The sequence below is a fragment of the Ruditapes philippinarum genome, unplaced genomic scaffold, assembly GCF_026571515.1.
Source record: "Ruditapes philippinarum isolate M1 unplaced genomic scaffold, ASM2657151v2 ctg1682_1_1_1_1, whole genome shotgun sequence".
Lineage (NCBI taxonomy): Eukaryota > Metazoa > Mollusca > Bivalvia > Venerida > Veneridae > Ruditapes > Ruditapes philippinarum.
Genome location: NW_026863983.1, coordinates 121042 through 136313, shown reverse-complemented (window position 1 = coordinate 136313; position 15272 = coordinate 121042). Strand labels below are relative to the sequence as shown.

Genomic DNA, 15272 nt, shown 5'->3' with positions numbered 1-15272 from the left:
GAATACATGGGAAAATATCTTCAGATTGTCAAGTTAGTGTACATTTATGCCCTTGATTGAATATACATTGGTAGTATTATTCATTGTTACATGTTTCTGAATTATCTATGTTTATTCACAGGGAACTACCACATATTTCTCAAGCAACTGTGACTTACAAGATGCAGAAGTAGCTCAAGAATTCCTTACTGCGAAGAATCTCAGTGCCTATAATACCAGACTGTTCAAAAAGTGTGCGCAGGGATCAGGCCCTGTTGAATATGAAGTTAGGCTGGCTTCAGTAGAGACAGAAAGTAAGTTTATTATTATTGAACAGTGAGTTTTAGCTAAGTCATTTTTCAGGGCTCATCATCCACTTGACTGTTTAACGGAAGGGAAGGGCTATTCTCTTCACTGTCACTCAACATAACACTTTAAGTTATATTTCTTTTGTATTACACCTTTTCACTGACTCTATTGAGGTATTGATATGAAACTTATGGTTTATTATCCCCCGCCGAAAAATTTCGGCGGAGGATATAGAAATAGTCTCCGTCCGTCCGTCCTTCCGTCCGACATTTTTGTCCGGAGCATATCTCTAAAAGTATTTGAGTTATCAACTTGAAACTTCATAGGTGGATAGACCTCATTGAGGAGGAGTGCAGTGCACAAGAATGACAACTCTACCTTGCTTGATTTTTGAGTTATTGCCCTTTGTTATTTTTCAAAATTGATTTTTGTCCAGAGCATAACTCCAAAAGCCTATGAGATATTAACATGAAACTTCATAGGTGCATAGATCTCACTCAGGAGGTGTGTAGTGCATAAGAATGATAACTCTACCTTTCATAATTTTTGAGTTATTGCCCTTTGTTATTTTTCATACCTAATTTTTCACCTGAGTGGAGCATAACTCAAAAGTGTTTGAGATATCAACATGAAATGTCATAGGTGGATAGATCTTATTGAGGAGGAATGTTGTGTGCAAGAATGATAACTCTTTCCTATTACAATTTTTGAGTTATTGCCCTTTGTTTTTTTTTCATGCTATTTTTGTCCAGAGCTTATCTCAAAAAAGTATTTGAGGTATCAACTTGAAAACTTCAAAGGTGGATGGATCTCATTGAGGAGGAGTGCAGTACTTAAGAATGATAACTCTACCCTGCATTATTTTTGAGTTATTGCCCTTTGTTATTTTCAAAATTAATTTTTTGTCCAGAGCATAACTCAAAAAGCCTTTGAGATATCAAAATGAAACTTCATAAGGTGCATAGATCTCACTCAGGAGGTGTGCACTGCACAAAGAATGATAACTCTACCTTTTATAATTTTTGAGTTATTGCCCTTTTGTTATTTTTCATACTTAATTTTCAATTCAATATTTTTCTCAAAAAGTATTTGAGGTATCAACTTGAAACTTCATAGGTGGATAGATTTTACTGAGGAGGGATGCAGCACACAAGAATGATAACCTACCCTGCATTATTTTTCAGTTATTGCCCTTTGTTATTTTCAGCCATCAGTATGCACATAGGTTTCAAATCTGTAATCACTATAGCCATCAGTTTTCATTACCAAAAGACCCCTTAAAATGGAATTATTCTGCTCTACTACATATACATTCTTCCAATGAGCAAACACATTCGGCGGGGGATGGCCATGTTGACATGGCTCTTGTTACTTTTATATCCACTGGTAGTCAAGGGTACATAAATTTACTTCCCTTTTTTACTTTAACCTGCTTTTATTCCACTATCAAGCACTGAGAATAGTGGTCCTTGCAGTACATAGACAGTACATGAGATGTTTTTATAAAAATAACCTCAACCTGAAAGCTACAAAAGAATCTTAATTCCATGAATATGATATCAGCATTTTGTTTTTCATCTGAAATTAGTCAAAACCTCTGCAGAGCAACCCCATTTGGGTGACAGAGATTTGTTATATTTGGGAGATGTTTCTCTAAAAAAGATGAATATACTGTTAAATCTTAATTAAGGAAGAATCAGTACTGTTGTTGTAAAGAGTTTATACAGAATTTATTATGCTCCCCGAAAAATTTCGGGGGAGCATATAGTCGGCGCCTTGTCCGTCTGTCCGTCCGTCCGTTGTCTTGTCCGGAGCATAACTTGAAAACCCTTGGAGATAATTTGTTGAAACTTCATACAGTGGTAGAGGGCATTGAGGGGGAGTGCAGTGTCAAAGAACCATAACTCTATTTTACCCGGTTTTTTAATTATCTCCCCTTATAGAAAAATCTTGTCTGGGGCATAACTCTAAAACTATAAGAGATATCAACATGAAACTTTGTAGGTGAATAGATCTCAATGGGTAGATGTGCAGTGCATAAGAACAAAAACTCTTTTTGTCCTAATTTTGGAGTTATTGCCCTTTGTTTATTTTAACACTTTGAACTTTGTCCGGAACATAACTCTAAAACTATAAGAGATATCAAGATGAAACATTGTAGGTAGATAGATCTCATTGAGTAGAGGTGCAGTGCAAAAGAACCATAACTCTGTTAAGCCTCATTTTTGAATTATCTCCCCTTTTAGAAAAATCTTGTCCAGGACATAGCTGTAAAACTATAAGAGATATCAACATGAAACTTTGTAGGTAGATATATCTCAATAGGTAGATGTGCAGTGCACAAGAATCATAACTCTGTCTTGCCTAATTCTGGAGTAATTGCCCTTTGTTTATTTTTACTTTTTGAAATTGTCCGGGACATAACTCGGAAATCATAAGAGATATCATCAAGAAACTTTGTAGGTTGATAGATCACATTGATTAGAAGTGCAGTGCAAAGAACAGTTACTCTGCCTTGCCTAATTTTGGAATTATTGCACTTTGAACTTTTTCCAGGGACATAACGCTGAAACTACAAGAGGTGTACTTTCTGTGTCCAAAACCTATTCGGGGAGCATCACCCGGCTCAAACCGGGCTCTTGTTTTAGTTTGATTGTGTAGGAAGCTATAAGCTTATAGACACACTTTCAAATCTGTTCCTGGAACCAACCAGTACTGAGCAATGAGTGAAAAGTTTCTTGCTCAAGGAAACAACGCCCTGTCCTTTATAGGGTTTGAACCCATGCGGCTAGCGATCATTAGATTACTAGTCTGATGCCTTAACCACTCGGCCATGCCCCCATATGAAAGATCATGTAAAGAGTTAAATGCTCTGCAGGCAGCCACTTTTGCATTGATACAACATGGCTCCATATTTATTATTTTCAAAATATAAAAATAAAACCTGTGATATAATGTTTAATCTTGATAAACTTTTATAGGTCATTGATTTGGATATATTTTACAGATGGACCCCTACCTGGTTGTCCAGATGGTATGTTGGGTAGTCACCAGTTTACACCAAAAGGCTGGTCCACTCCAGTGACATTCCATGTTACAAGGGGTGATTACTCTAAACTGATGGCCCATGTAGCTCAAGCTTTGGAAAAAGCAAAGGTAATTTGTCTTGAAATAACTTTTTTGATGAATTAAAGAAAATGAGTGTAGTTTTCAGCAGCTGTGAATATAAATGATAAAATGGTCACAGTTAAGCATTGTAAATTGACGTTACAATTGTGCAGTATTAAAATGAATTTACAGAAAGCGAATGATAGATATATATATATATCTTGCAGATGATATTCGCTATTTCATATCAAGTGGATAAAGGCAATTAAAAAACAACTATAGTGTAAAGGTGATATAAATAATATATTTTTAGAGTGCTGCTGCCAATGATAATGAGGTAAAAATGTTGAGAGAGTATATAAAGAGTTTTAAAACGGGGTCAATACCTGCCCACAAAGATGGTTCAAGGTACTGGATTAGAAATACAGGCCCTGTAGTTGAAACGTAAGTTTATTAGTTTTCATTATGATAAGATATATCAATCAATCATTTAAGAGTAAGAGTTCAGAACTAATGGTTGGGCCTTCATGGTCAAGCGGTAAACATTGTTGACTTTAAATCACTTTCCTCTCAATGCTGTCAGTTATATATAATCTTATCAGTCAGTGTCTTTTGATTCTATTGGAGGAAGCTATCTAGTTTGCTTACATAAGGTTGGTGGGTCATGAAAGAAGTGTTAACCTCCAAAGCTGAAAAGTTGGCATATTAAGAGTTGCAAAACATATTTGCTTGTCTTACCTGTAAAACTATAATAAATCATAGCCAACACTCTTTTAAGGTAGTTTCTGTTAGGTGTACAAAACTTTTAATTTGCATATTTAATCATGTTTGAGTTTTAAGATTTTGTTTGTATTGATTTTAGTATAACTGTTTTTTTTTTTTGGTCATATTTAGGTACATAGGCTTTATTGAATCATACAGAGATCCCTTTGGTGTGAGAGGAGAGTTTGAAGGTATAATTATTACATCTTTTCTGATGTCAGATTTATTTCCCCTCACTGTCTATGAGTTTTCATCCTAACAGTAGCATTGAATTATGTCATGTCAAAAATCTATATAACAGATGTTTTTTGGTTTTACTCTGGAACCTGTATGTTTCTAAATAAAGTGTGTTGTCACCTATGCTTGTCTACCACTAGTTAAAAAGTTGTTATATGACTTGGACCAAGAAAGCTAAAAAAATTAAAGAAAAAAAAAACAACAACAAAATGCAGTATTTTGTAAAGTTTATATGCTTAAATTTGATAATGTTCAAGAAGTATTTGCATGGACAGGATTTTTTTTTGTAGATGCCACACTGCCATCCTTAGTGAGGACTTTGGTATAATTATTAACTTCTAAATTCCATCCCAAGTGAGGACTTCCAACCTTGTAGAAATGAATTATGACCTTTGACCTTATTAAATGTTAGTTAAATAAATACAACTATATTTTCTACAGGCTTTGTTGCTGTTGTGAGCAAGGAAATGAGTGCGAAATTTGGTGCACTGGTAGAAAATGCTGAACATCTACTGGCCAAGTTACCATGGCCACAGTCCTACGAGAAAGACAAGTTTCTCAGACCAGATTTCACATCTTTGGAAGTGTTAACATTTGGTGGATCAGGAATTCCAGCTGGTATCAACATACCAAATTGTAAGTATAATGTACGGGTGTCAAGGTTAGCAAAAATGCTAACCATTTGAATGGAACCTAATAGCCATTTTAAACGGTAAACTAACCATCACAAAAAAACATTTTAACTTTGTTTCTTTATAACAAGATATGACATTTAGTTCTGATTTTATTGTGCTCATCAAGATTACAAAAGAGTAATTATTTTCCACTAGGACTTTACCATACACAATGAAAACACAGGTCTGTACATCTTAATTAAAAACAAAATGTCTGATCTTATCATAGTAAAACAAAGGTAATATATAAAACTTTTTAAGTTATACTAACCTCAGTTATTGGTTATTGAATTTTCTAACTGGTTTTTAGCTCGACTATACAAAGTATATGGAGAGCTGTCCTACTCGCCCCGGCGTCGGCGTCTGCGTCCAGATTTCAGATTAAAGTTTTGGTGCAGTAAAATATTTTTCACTATAACTTTGTCATTTCTTAAGGTATCAACTTCAAACTTCAAATATATGTTCCTTATCATCAACCACATCTTATGTGACAAGGTTCATAACTCTAGCACCAATATTTTTAGATTTATCTCCCCTTGAACTTAGAATTTTCCTTAAAAAATACTATTTTTTAATGTTACTTCTTTATTTCTTAAGGGAACAACCTCATACTTCAAATATATGTACCTTATCATCATCCCCATCTTATGTGACAAGGTTCATAACTCTAGCACCAATATTTTCAGATTTATCTCCCCTTGAACTTAGAATTTTCCTTAAAAAATACTATTTTTTACTGTAACTTATTTATTTCTAAAGGGATCAACTTCATACTTCAAATAAATGTACCTTATCATCATCCACATCTTATGTGACAAGGTTCATAACTCTAGCACCAATATTGCAAGAATTATCTCGTCATCAACTTAGATTCTTTTACTAGAAAAATGTTATTTTTTACTATAACTTTTTTAGTTTTAAAGGTATCTACCTCAAACTTCAAATACTTATTCCTTATAATCAATTATATTTTATGTGACAATGTTCATAACTCTTGAAGTAATTTTTACAGATTTATTTCTCTTTGAATTTAGGATTTTCTTTAAGAAATATTATAACTTTGTTACTTTTTAAGGTATCTACTTCAAACTTCAAATATATACTTCTTATCATTACATACATGTTGTGTGACAAGGTTCATAACTCTAGCGTGACTATTTCTAGACTTATTTACCTTGATCTTGGAATTTATTTTAACAAATGTTATTTTTTTACTATAACTTAATACATAATTATACATAATTGATTTTTCTTTCATAGTTTTGTCCTCCTTACTGCGTCCAGTATTTTATTAGTCGAGCTTGGCTGTCTCCTGTGACAGCTCTTGTTGGTTATAAACCAACTAAACCCATTTAAACAGATAAACGTGACTCCCCTGTATTTATTTGTCAAATAATTATTAAAATTTTAAAAAGTTTGAAGATTTATTGATATACCTACATTTGTAAGCTAACATCTGTTTTACAAGTAATGATTAAAAGCAATATGCCATGGGTAAATTAGATTTATCTATACCAAAAATTACAAGCTTCAAACACTTAATTATTGTTTACAAAAAGACTACTCTTAATGCTTTTGATATCTGTCAAAGCAGTCTAGTTAGACCATATGCATGTAGTAGTTAAAACGAGTTTTGTAGAGATGGTACAAAGTTTTACATATGATAAGAATAGAATCTGAATGTCTTTATCTTGCTTGCAGATAATGAAATTCGTCAAGATGAAGGGTTCAAGAATGTATCTCTGGGAAATGTACTAACAGCTGGTTATAAGGATACAAAAGTTACATTCCTCTCTGATGCTGACAAGGTGGGTATCATAGTGATTGTTGTTTCATATGAGAGCTATTAAGGTAGCATTTGGAATTTGGAAAGTCATTGGTTCTACTCATATACCTGCTTGTGCCAGAAATAACGCAAGAATCATGCCAGAGTACCTATAATTTAAGAATAATGTTTGTAATTTTATGTGACAGGGAATGACATGTATACATTGAATCACTGACAAGCACTGCTTAAAATAACACCAATGGAATATTACATACAATAATGTTTTATTCTGTTAATTTATGATACTTGTGTAGTTTAAATAATGTTGTTTTTTGTGGGGTTTTTTTTTAAATATTCTTTGAAAACAATATGATTATTTTGTTTTTGGAATTAAACAGAGTTGCTATATATGACCTGAAGAGCATTGTCACTCTTTTCTACCCTCTCGAAAAAAAATAAATAAGGCAAAATTTTTATTACATTAGTTGCATTTTATGGTCACTGAAAGAAAAAACAAGTGTAAGTTTATTCTTACATCTTCTATTATCAGGGATGTTCAGTATATAATGTAAATAGTCTTGTAAATATTAGACAATAAACATCAGAGATAAGGTCTTTTCATTATTTATTGATCACCCCTCGTTAAACTGGATATCATTTTGTTTATATAGGAGTTGTATACCAAGTTGAAGATACCATCATTTGAAGTTCAAGTGGGACTACACGAGTTACTGGGACATGGAAGTGGAAAACTTTTTCATCAGGTACTTTTTTTATCATAGACATCTTTGGCTGAGTAACTCTTTTCCGTGTTTAATTTTTGTAGAGAAAAAAAACATATTGCAATGATGTATTGTTACTAAAAACTTTCAAATTTATTTCAGTGAAAGGCTTCGCGTCAACAAATATCTAATAAAGCAATATAGTGTTAACAATGAAATGCACAAGAAGTAAAAATTTAACAATACACATTTTATGATTATAAATTGCAAGATATCAAATTCTAAATTTTAGATCTTTTGATTGATTATAGTGCAGACTTAAATTTTATACTAGAGTCTACCTGTCAATAAAGACCACTCCTATTTTCTTTTCAATGGTCTTTCTCCAATATTCCCATATTTTACTAACTTTTCTTAAACTAAATGAGATTGAAATATATCAATTATGAAAGAACTTAAGCAATACTTAGCAAATTAGATTCTTTCATACACTTTAATGAGAACTGTATTTTTTAAAAGATAATTTCTAGTATCATTTGTGTTATTATAGGATGAGAATGGAAAGTTTAATTTTGACATTAACTCAGTGACACATACAGAGACAGGTGGAAAGGTTTGTAACTATTTAATGTTATATTTCTAGTTATGATTAACATTCAAAATTCTGGACGTTGTAAACTTGGTTTGAGTCTGTACATGAGGTATAATGAAAGAGTGCAGCATCCCTCATGCCCCTAGCAACGGCTTGAGTGGTACTCAGATTTCAACAAATCAATGATCCCAAAGGACCAGAAAAATATAACAACACTCATCACTGATGAGATCATTTTAGCCATTACCCAACTGAAAATCAGTCAGCACTGTTCACTTTTTAGTCAGTACATATTTTGAAATTATCCTGAAAAAAAAATGAATGAATGGTTTTGTTTTGATTGTTAGATGGACAAATTCATCTAAAATCATCTGGTCTTACATGATCAGTCTTTTTGCAAAGCTAGAGTAATTTTGAGGAGAAAAACAACAACCCATACAACGTTTTTTAATGCTGTTATATTTGTATTCCTTTTGTACTTAAATTTCTTGTTAAATAAAAAACAGGATAGAACCATTGCAAAACACTGTTAGGACACTTGCATATAACAACCTGACCATTAAGTTGGTATGTTCATTTCTGCAACATTTTCTCATATGTGCCACTAATACCACAGGTTACTAGTTGGTACAAGTCGGGTGAAACATGGGACAGTAAATTTTCTACTGTGGCGTCGACATATGAGGAGTGTAGGGCTGAATGTGTCGGACTGTATTTATGTCTGTCTACAGATGCACTGAGGTAAATCTGATACTTTATATATTTCACAGATAGATAAATGGTACAAGGCTGGCGAGACATGGGAAAGTCAGTTTTCCACTATTGCTCCCACATATGAGGAATGCAGAGCTGAGTGTGTCGGAATTTATTTGTGCTTGGCTACAGAAGCTCTGCGGTATTTCTTGTGTTGTTGTTGTTGTTGTTTGTTCCTTTTGTAGTACACTCGAGTATGAGGTGCCCACAAGTCTGCTGTTGTGATTGTCTTTTATCAGTTGCATGTTGAAACATGTATAATTGTATTCTTAATTTTGTTTAAAGAATATGTTCTCCCTAACATTGAAGTAGATTTACTATACCAATTTTTACAGGAATGATTGCTCGGTGTTCCTCTTTAATAGTTAATTAAATGGTATTAGACTTATGCGTAAGTAGTTATTGAAGCTGAAAAAATACATTTTTAAAGATAAAATAAAATCTTGTCAGAAAGTACAAAGTCCAGATCTTAAAATATTTAGTATGTATTATTGCCTAGTGGTCCTCAACAAAGTTTTATAATAATAACTCAAAAATAGCCCCTGCTTGGAGGTTTGGTCTTTCATAGATTTGATATGTGAAAAATAAAACAAAACATTTAAATCTCTTCTAAAACTACATGGCCCAGAGCTTATATGTTTTGCATTGAGTAGTCCAAGTGGTTATCTAAAAGTTTTGTAAATCATGGGGTGAAAAATATCTCTTTCCTAGGGATAACCTTATATGTGGAGCAAATATTTGTATGCTCAGCTATACTTTTACTTTCTACAATAAAGAGTAATGCTATATATTTGATTTAAGGTATATATTTTATAATCAGAATTTTAGGTTAACTTTATTTTTAGCTCGACTATACGAAGTATATGGAGAGCTGTCCTACTTGCCCCGTCGTCGGCTTCAGCGTCCTTGTCCAGATTTCAGATAAAAGTTTTGGTGCAGGAAAATATTTTTCACTATAACTTTGTCATTTCCGAAGGTATCAACTTCAAACTTCAAATATATATTCCTTATCATCAACCACATCTTATGTGACAAGGTTCATAACTCTAGTACTAGTCCCGTTAACTTAGTTTTTTTTACTTGAAAAATGTTATTTTTACTATAACTTCTTTAGTTTTAAAGGTATCTCCTTTAAACTTCAAATACATATTCCTTATCATCAACCAGATCTTATGTGACAAGGTTCATGACTCTTGAAGCAATATTTTCAGATTTATCTCCCTTTGAACTAAGAAATTTCTTAAAGAAATATTATAACTTCTTGTCTTTTTAAGGTACATGTATCTACTTCAAACTTCAAATATATATTTCTTATCATTACACACATGTTGTGTGACAAGGTCCATAACGCTAGTGTAACTATTTCCAGAAATTTTCCCCCTTGAACTTGGAATTTATGTTAACAACAATAACTTCTTGTTATAAGAAGAAATAAGAGATATATTTATATCATAATTGATTTTTCTTTCATAGTTTTGTCTTCAATACTGTGTCCAGTATTTAATTAGTCGAGGTTCACTGTCTCCTGTGACAGCTCTTGTTTCCTCATGTAATCTCATTATGCTGTGATAGGAAAAAAATTGATTTAAAATACAAAATCAGATCAAGCGTTGTGATTAAATGCTTTATAATATAGGCTGAGATGTTTAATCTTAATTGGATGAGAGATGTTTGAAGCCTGTTTTTGTTGTCGAAATTTAAATTATACATCAACACAGTCATGCTATGCAAAAATATTATCTTATATTTATTACAGGATATTTGGTCATGAGGATGATGATGGGGATGACATTGTCTATATAAACTGGTTAAACATGGTCCGTGCTGGACTTCTAGCCCTGGAATTCTACTTTCCCGAGACTCGTGCATGGAGGCAAGCTCATATGAATGCCAGGTAAGATTTTGACGTGAGTTGTAAGAGATAATCATTTAGTTTATGCAGCATTTATTTATGTTTCAGTGAGAAGGCAACTCTAAGCTTATAGATTTTTACAGCATTTACAGTTCACTACTTGGCTGTGCCAACACATCATAATATTAATAATCATTGATAATAATCATTTGAATGTGAAACGTCTCGTTGTCATGTTTGCTAAATGTTGCTGACCTGGAAACATTTCATTTTATATGATATTTTGATTTCTACCATGATTTTCATGGTTGTTAAATTTTGCTGACTTAGAAACATTTTCATTGCAAAATATATGCACGGCCGTGCAATACCATATTTACGGAGTCGCAAAATCGGCACGGGTGTGTGATAAAAGTTACAATTATTTGTTCAACTTTTGAACTTTAAGAAAGATGAAAATCTAAAGCTAAACTTTTTAAGCATAAGTACAGAAAGAAAAAACTGAACCAGTCTGTACATACATGTATATCATGCCAGGCTAGTTACTGTTTCTTACTCAAATTTGGTAATATTATATGACACTTTCCTTAACCCTTTCCCTCCTGGATTAGCCATTGCCATCTGCATAGTCGGGCCAGCCTTCACATTTTATGCAGTCTGACCAGGTTCATTACTATTACTGACAAAATTTTCATCTTGATATCCCTAAAATTGATAATGGACAGTTTCAAAAATGAACCTGGACAAGTCCATTAAAGAAATTTAGCATTTCAGGATATAATAACAAATGGACTGTTCCAAAATCATAGCACGGCAAGTCCATTATATAAATTTACTAGGGTAAGGTGACAAACAAAATTACCTGTTACAGGTTTGTGATACTTCGTGTACTGCTGGAAGCCGGTGAGGACCTCGTAAAAGTTGAGAAGATAAAAGGTGAAGATGGTAATCCAGATATTCGTATAACCTTAGATAGGTCAAAGATCATCTCTGTGGGTAAACCTGCCATTGGTGACTTCCTTAGAAAACTGCAGGTAGGTATATGCTTAACACCAATACCAAAGAGGTATTATTCATACTTTTTGAGTGAAGAATTTTTCCCTTGATTTACTTTATGTCAAGATTTGTGAAAATCAGAGGATAAGTTGTGTTTGTTTTCTGCGCTATTTCATAGGACCTGAAAATCAAGAGTTTTACTTTTTTGACATGTATCAAGATATTTTATGATCTCAAATTCATGAATTAAGCAAATGTTGCATTTAAAGGCTGGAATAGGTAACACTGTGAGAAAAGCAAAAGAAATAATCATGTCCTTATTATTACATAGCCTCTTGAAATTTTTCAATCCTTTTTTCATTACATGTACTCGTATGGTATATTTTATTTAATTAGAATAGCTTTATATGTTATGTTATTTGCTTTGTACCACTTACCACTAAAAATTGAGACATAGCCTTTATTTAATCATATTAAATTTTTTCTTATGTTTGTAATGTATTGTTATTATAAAAGAATTAAATATGATGTGTTATTTATAAACTATACAGGTATACAAAGCAACAGCAGATGTTAAAAATGGCAAGGAAATGTATGACAGATACTCTGATGTACATGATAGTGATGAACCACATTTTATATCCCTCCGAGAAATAGTTCTAGCCAGAAAGCAGCCTAGAAAAATGTTTGTGCAGCACAACACATCATTATGTGGAGGTTTGTTTATTTTGGTTGTCATGGTTACAGTTACCTTGAAATTGTCACTGTGACCTTCATAGTATGTTATGTATAGATTGTTGTTTTTTTATACTCATTTTATTCCATGATTCTTTAATAAAAAAGACAAATTGAGGTATGCTATTGCTGTTCAGTAATATTTTGTGTAAAAGCGCCAATGGCATTTTAAGATTTGTTTCATTGAAATACAATTGCTTTTTGGTTATCAGTACCATTATAGTGATTCAGTATTTTGTATGGAAGTTAATATACCACTTAGATTACATTTCGCTATCTTAAAGGCATTTTATTTCACATTCAGCACTAATTTATTAAGGTGATAAGCATCTAACATGCTCTAAATCCTTTATTACACTATTATAAAACACATGTTTGCCCTTTCTAAAAAAGAAAAATTGACCTCATTTCTGTTAAATTTGCCTTGAAAGTGTTTTGTAACTTAAAACCAGAGCAAAAAAAAGAATGAAATGTTGATAATAGGTTTCTTCTTACAGGAGATGCATTTTAACACTGCTGCAACTATTCAAAGTGATTGAATTAACAATGTATAATATTACTCACAGGACAAGGTTTACAGTAGATCAACTCCTGAATTTAGAATATTTGGGTTTTTACCAGCTAATCATTAGGTACAAACAATCTTTTACAGTTACAGCTTCAAAAATAAGTGCAACAGGTTGATTAATCTATTTTGACGGGTAGTGAAACGTGAAGCTATAATGGTAAAAGTTTGTTTGTACCTACAGATTTTTTTGTTTGTTTGTTGAATTGGGTTTTACGTCACACCGTCACAGTATAGGTCATATGGCGATGTTCAAGCTTTACTGGTGGTGGAAGACCTCCGATGCCCTTCTGTGCATTATTTCATGTTTTACGTCACACCGTCACAGTATAGGTCATATGGCGATGTTCAAGCTTTACTGGTGGTGGAAGACCTCCGATGCCCTTCTGTGCATTATTTCAGGCACTAACGGGTACCTGAGTAGAAACACCGATGTTCGGTAAGCTAGCTGGATAACTTCCTCACATGAAAGAATCCAAAGTCCCTGTCGGGGACCTATGGATTAGCTGGGAAAAACCCACAATTGCCGAGTTCCTGATAACATCTTTTTACACAGAATGTTTAGTTGTGAAAATTGTGGCTTATTTGAAAATTATTAAGAAGATAAGCAATGAAACAAATATATGTAATATGATATGTTTCTGGTATAATTTTAGATGGCAGCATCAGCCTAGAGAGTTACGAGGCTAGTCCAGCAGGTCTGATCAAATCCTGGGTGGATAGATTCCCTAACTCTGATGTTGATAACATTATCGAAGAGCTGTGGAACAAGGATAAGCCTTACTTTGAATAGGAGATACAAACTGATGGCGGAAAAAAGGAAAGAATTGTTAGTGAAATTAAAGAGACATTGAAATAGTGAAAATTTAATTAAAGAGACATTGAAATAGTGAAAATTTGGTTGACATTTGAAAAGCATATGTATGAAACTGTTAAATTCTAATTATGTTCTAGGGAATGGCATGCACTAAATAAAATATTATTTTTCTAACTTACAAGTTACAAATAACTTATCAGAATATATTGTCTAACATTTAATGTAACTAAAATGTATTGTGTTACATTAAATATTTATGATTAAGGACATACAAACTTTGTTGAAAATACACAAAAAAGGATTGTTAGTGAAATTAAAATGAGACTGAAATAATGAAATTTGATAAAGAGAACACAATGAAAGAATTGTAAGTGAATATAAAGTGACATTGAAATAATGAAATTTTGTCGACATTAACAAACCATATGTATGAAACTGTTAAATTAAAATTATATTCTGGAGAATTGCATGCACAATAACAAATTATTTTCTAAACTTACCAGTAACAAATTACTTGCCAGAATGTATTTGTCTAACATTTAATATTTATGATTAAGGATGAAAAAAAACGACACAGGACAGATCTGTTAGTGAAATTAAACATTAAGATTGTGAAATTTGGTTGACATTGATAAAGCATATGTATGAAACGGTCAAACCATTAAATTTAGATTATATTTTTTAGGGATCTGCATGATTCAAATTATTTTTCTAACTTATCAGTAACAAATCATTTACCAGAATTTATTACATGCTTTTCGGTGGTTTATAGAAATATATCAGTGATATAAAACTGGTAATTTCACTCTTTGAAACAGTGAAATTACCACTTTGATAATTTCACTGTTTTGAATTTAAGCCCCTTACGTTGTTTCAGTGAAATTCCAGCGTGCACAGTACTGGGTACCAACTTCATGACGTGACGTCATAAATGACGTCACGTTGTATTATTATTTGGCGCGCTTTTCATTAAGTATTAGGTTTAATGTCTTTTAAAACGTTTCTTTGCATATAATAAAAAGAAAATTTGTTTAGTTTAGTGTAAGATCCAAATATATTTCACCTTGTGAACACCAAAAGTTCATATTTCACTCGTGGCTGCGCCACTCGTGAAATATACCTTTTGGTGCTCACTCGGTGAAATATATTCCGATCTTACACTGAACTAAACAAATATCCTCTATGTATTATCTAATATTTATAATTCCATCAGTGATTCTGTTTACTTACAAATTTGTTGTTAGGTATAATAATATTATTTATAATGTTGTTTTATAACAGAGGAATTAAACAGAATTTATCATATGTCATGATGTCTTGTTTATCAGTTTATATGCTTGTCTTTTATGTGTACAGTACTGTAATTTATAGAATTTATGGGAAAAGATTATTTGAGCCAAGCC

The 15272-nt window shown here is 32.4% G+C and overlaps 1 protein-coding gene across 2 annotated transcripts in view; it reads left to right on the top strand.

Annotated features, from left to right (window-relative positions):
* The window catches only part of LOC132723997 (dipeptidyl peptidase 3-like), a 51296-nt gene extending 36449 nt beyond the window's left edge, over nucleotides 1-14847 (top strand). Inside the window, exons 10-22 of one of the 2 annotated variants that reach the window (XM_060708805.1) lie at nucleotides 122-293; nucleotides 3296-3444; nucleotides 3710-3840; nucleotides 4291-4349; nucleotides 4837-5031; nucleotides 6771-6877; nucleotides 7509-7601; nucleotides 8110-8172; nucleotides 8768-8892; nucleotides 10661-10798; nucleotides 11628-11790; nucleotides 12304-12469; nucleotides 13709-14847. In XM_060708805.1, coding sequence (XP_060564788.1) covers nucleotides 122-293; nucleotides 3296-3444; nucleotides 3710-3840; nucleotides 4291-4349; nucleotides 4837-5031; nucleotides 6771-6877; nucleotides 7509-7601; nucleotides 8110-8172; nucleotides 8768-8892; nucleotides 10661-10798; nucleotides 11628-11790; nucleotides 12304-12469; nucleotides 13709-13845 — 1698 coding nt within the window. In that variant the 3' untranslated portion in view covers nucleotides 13846-14847. Of the gene's footprint in view, nucleotides 1-121; nucleotides 294-3295; nucleotides 3445-3709; nucleotides 3841-4290; nucleotides 4350-4836; nucleotides 5032-6770; nucleotides 6878-7508; nucleotides 7602-8109; nucleotides 8173-8767; nucleotides 8893-8921; nucleotides 9047-10660; nucleotides 10799-11627; nucleotides 11791-12303; nucleotides 12470-13708 lie in introns of both variants that reach the window. The other variant, XM_060708806.1, reaches the window with a different exon arrangement.
* Nucleotides 14848-15272: the final 425 nt, after the last annotated feature.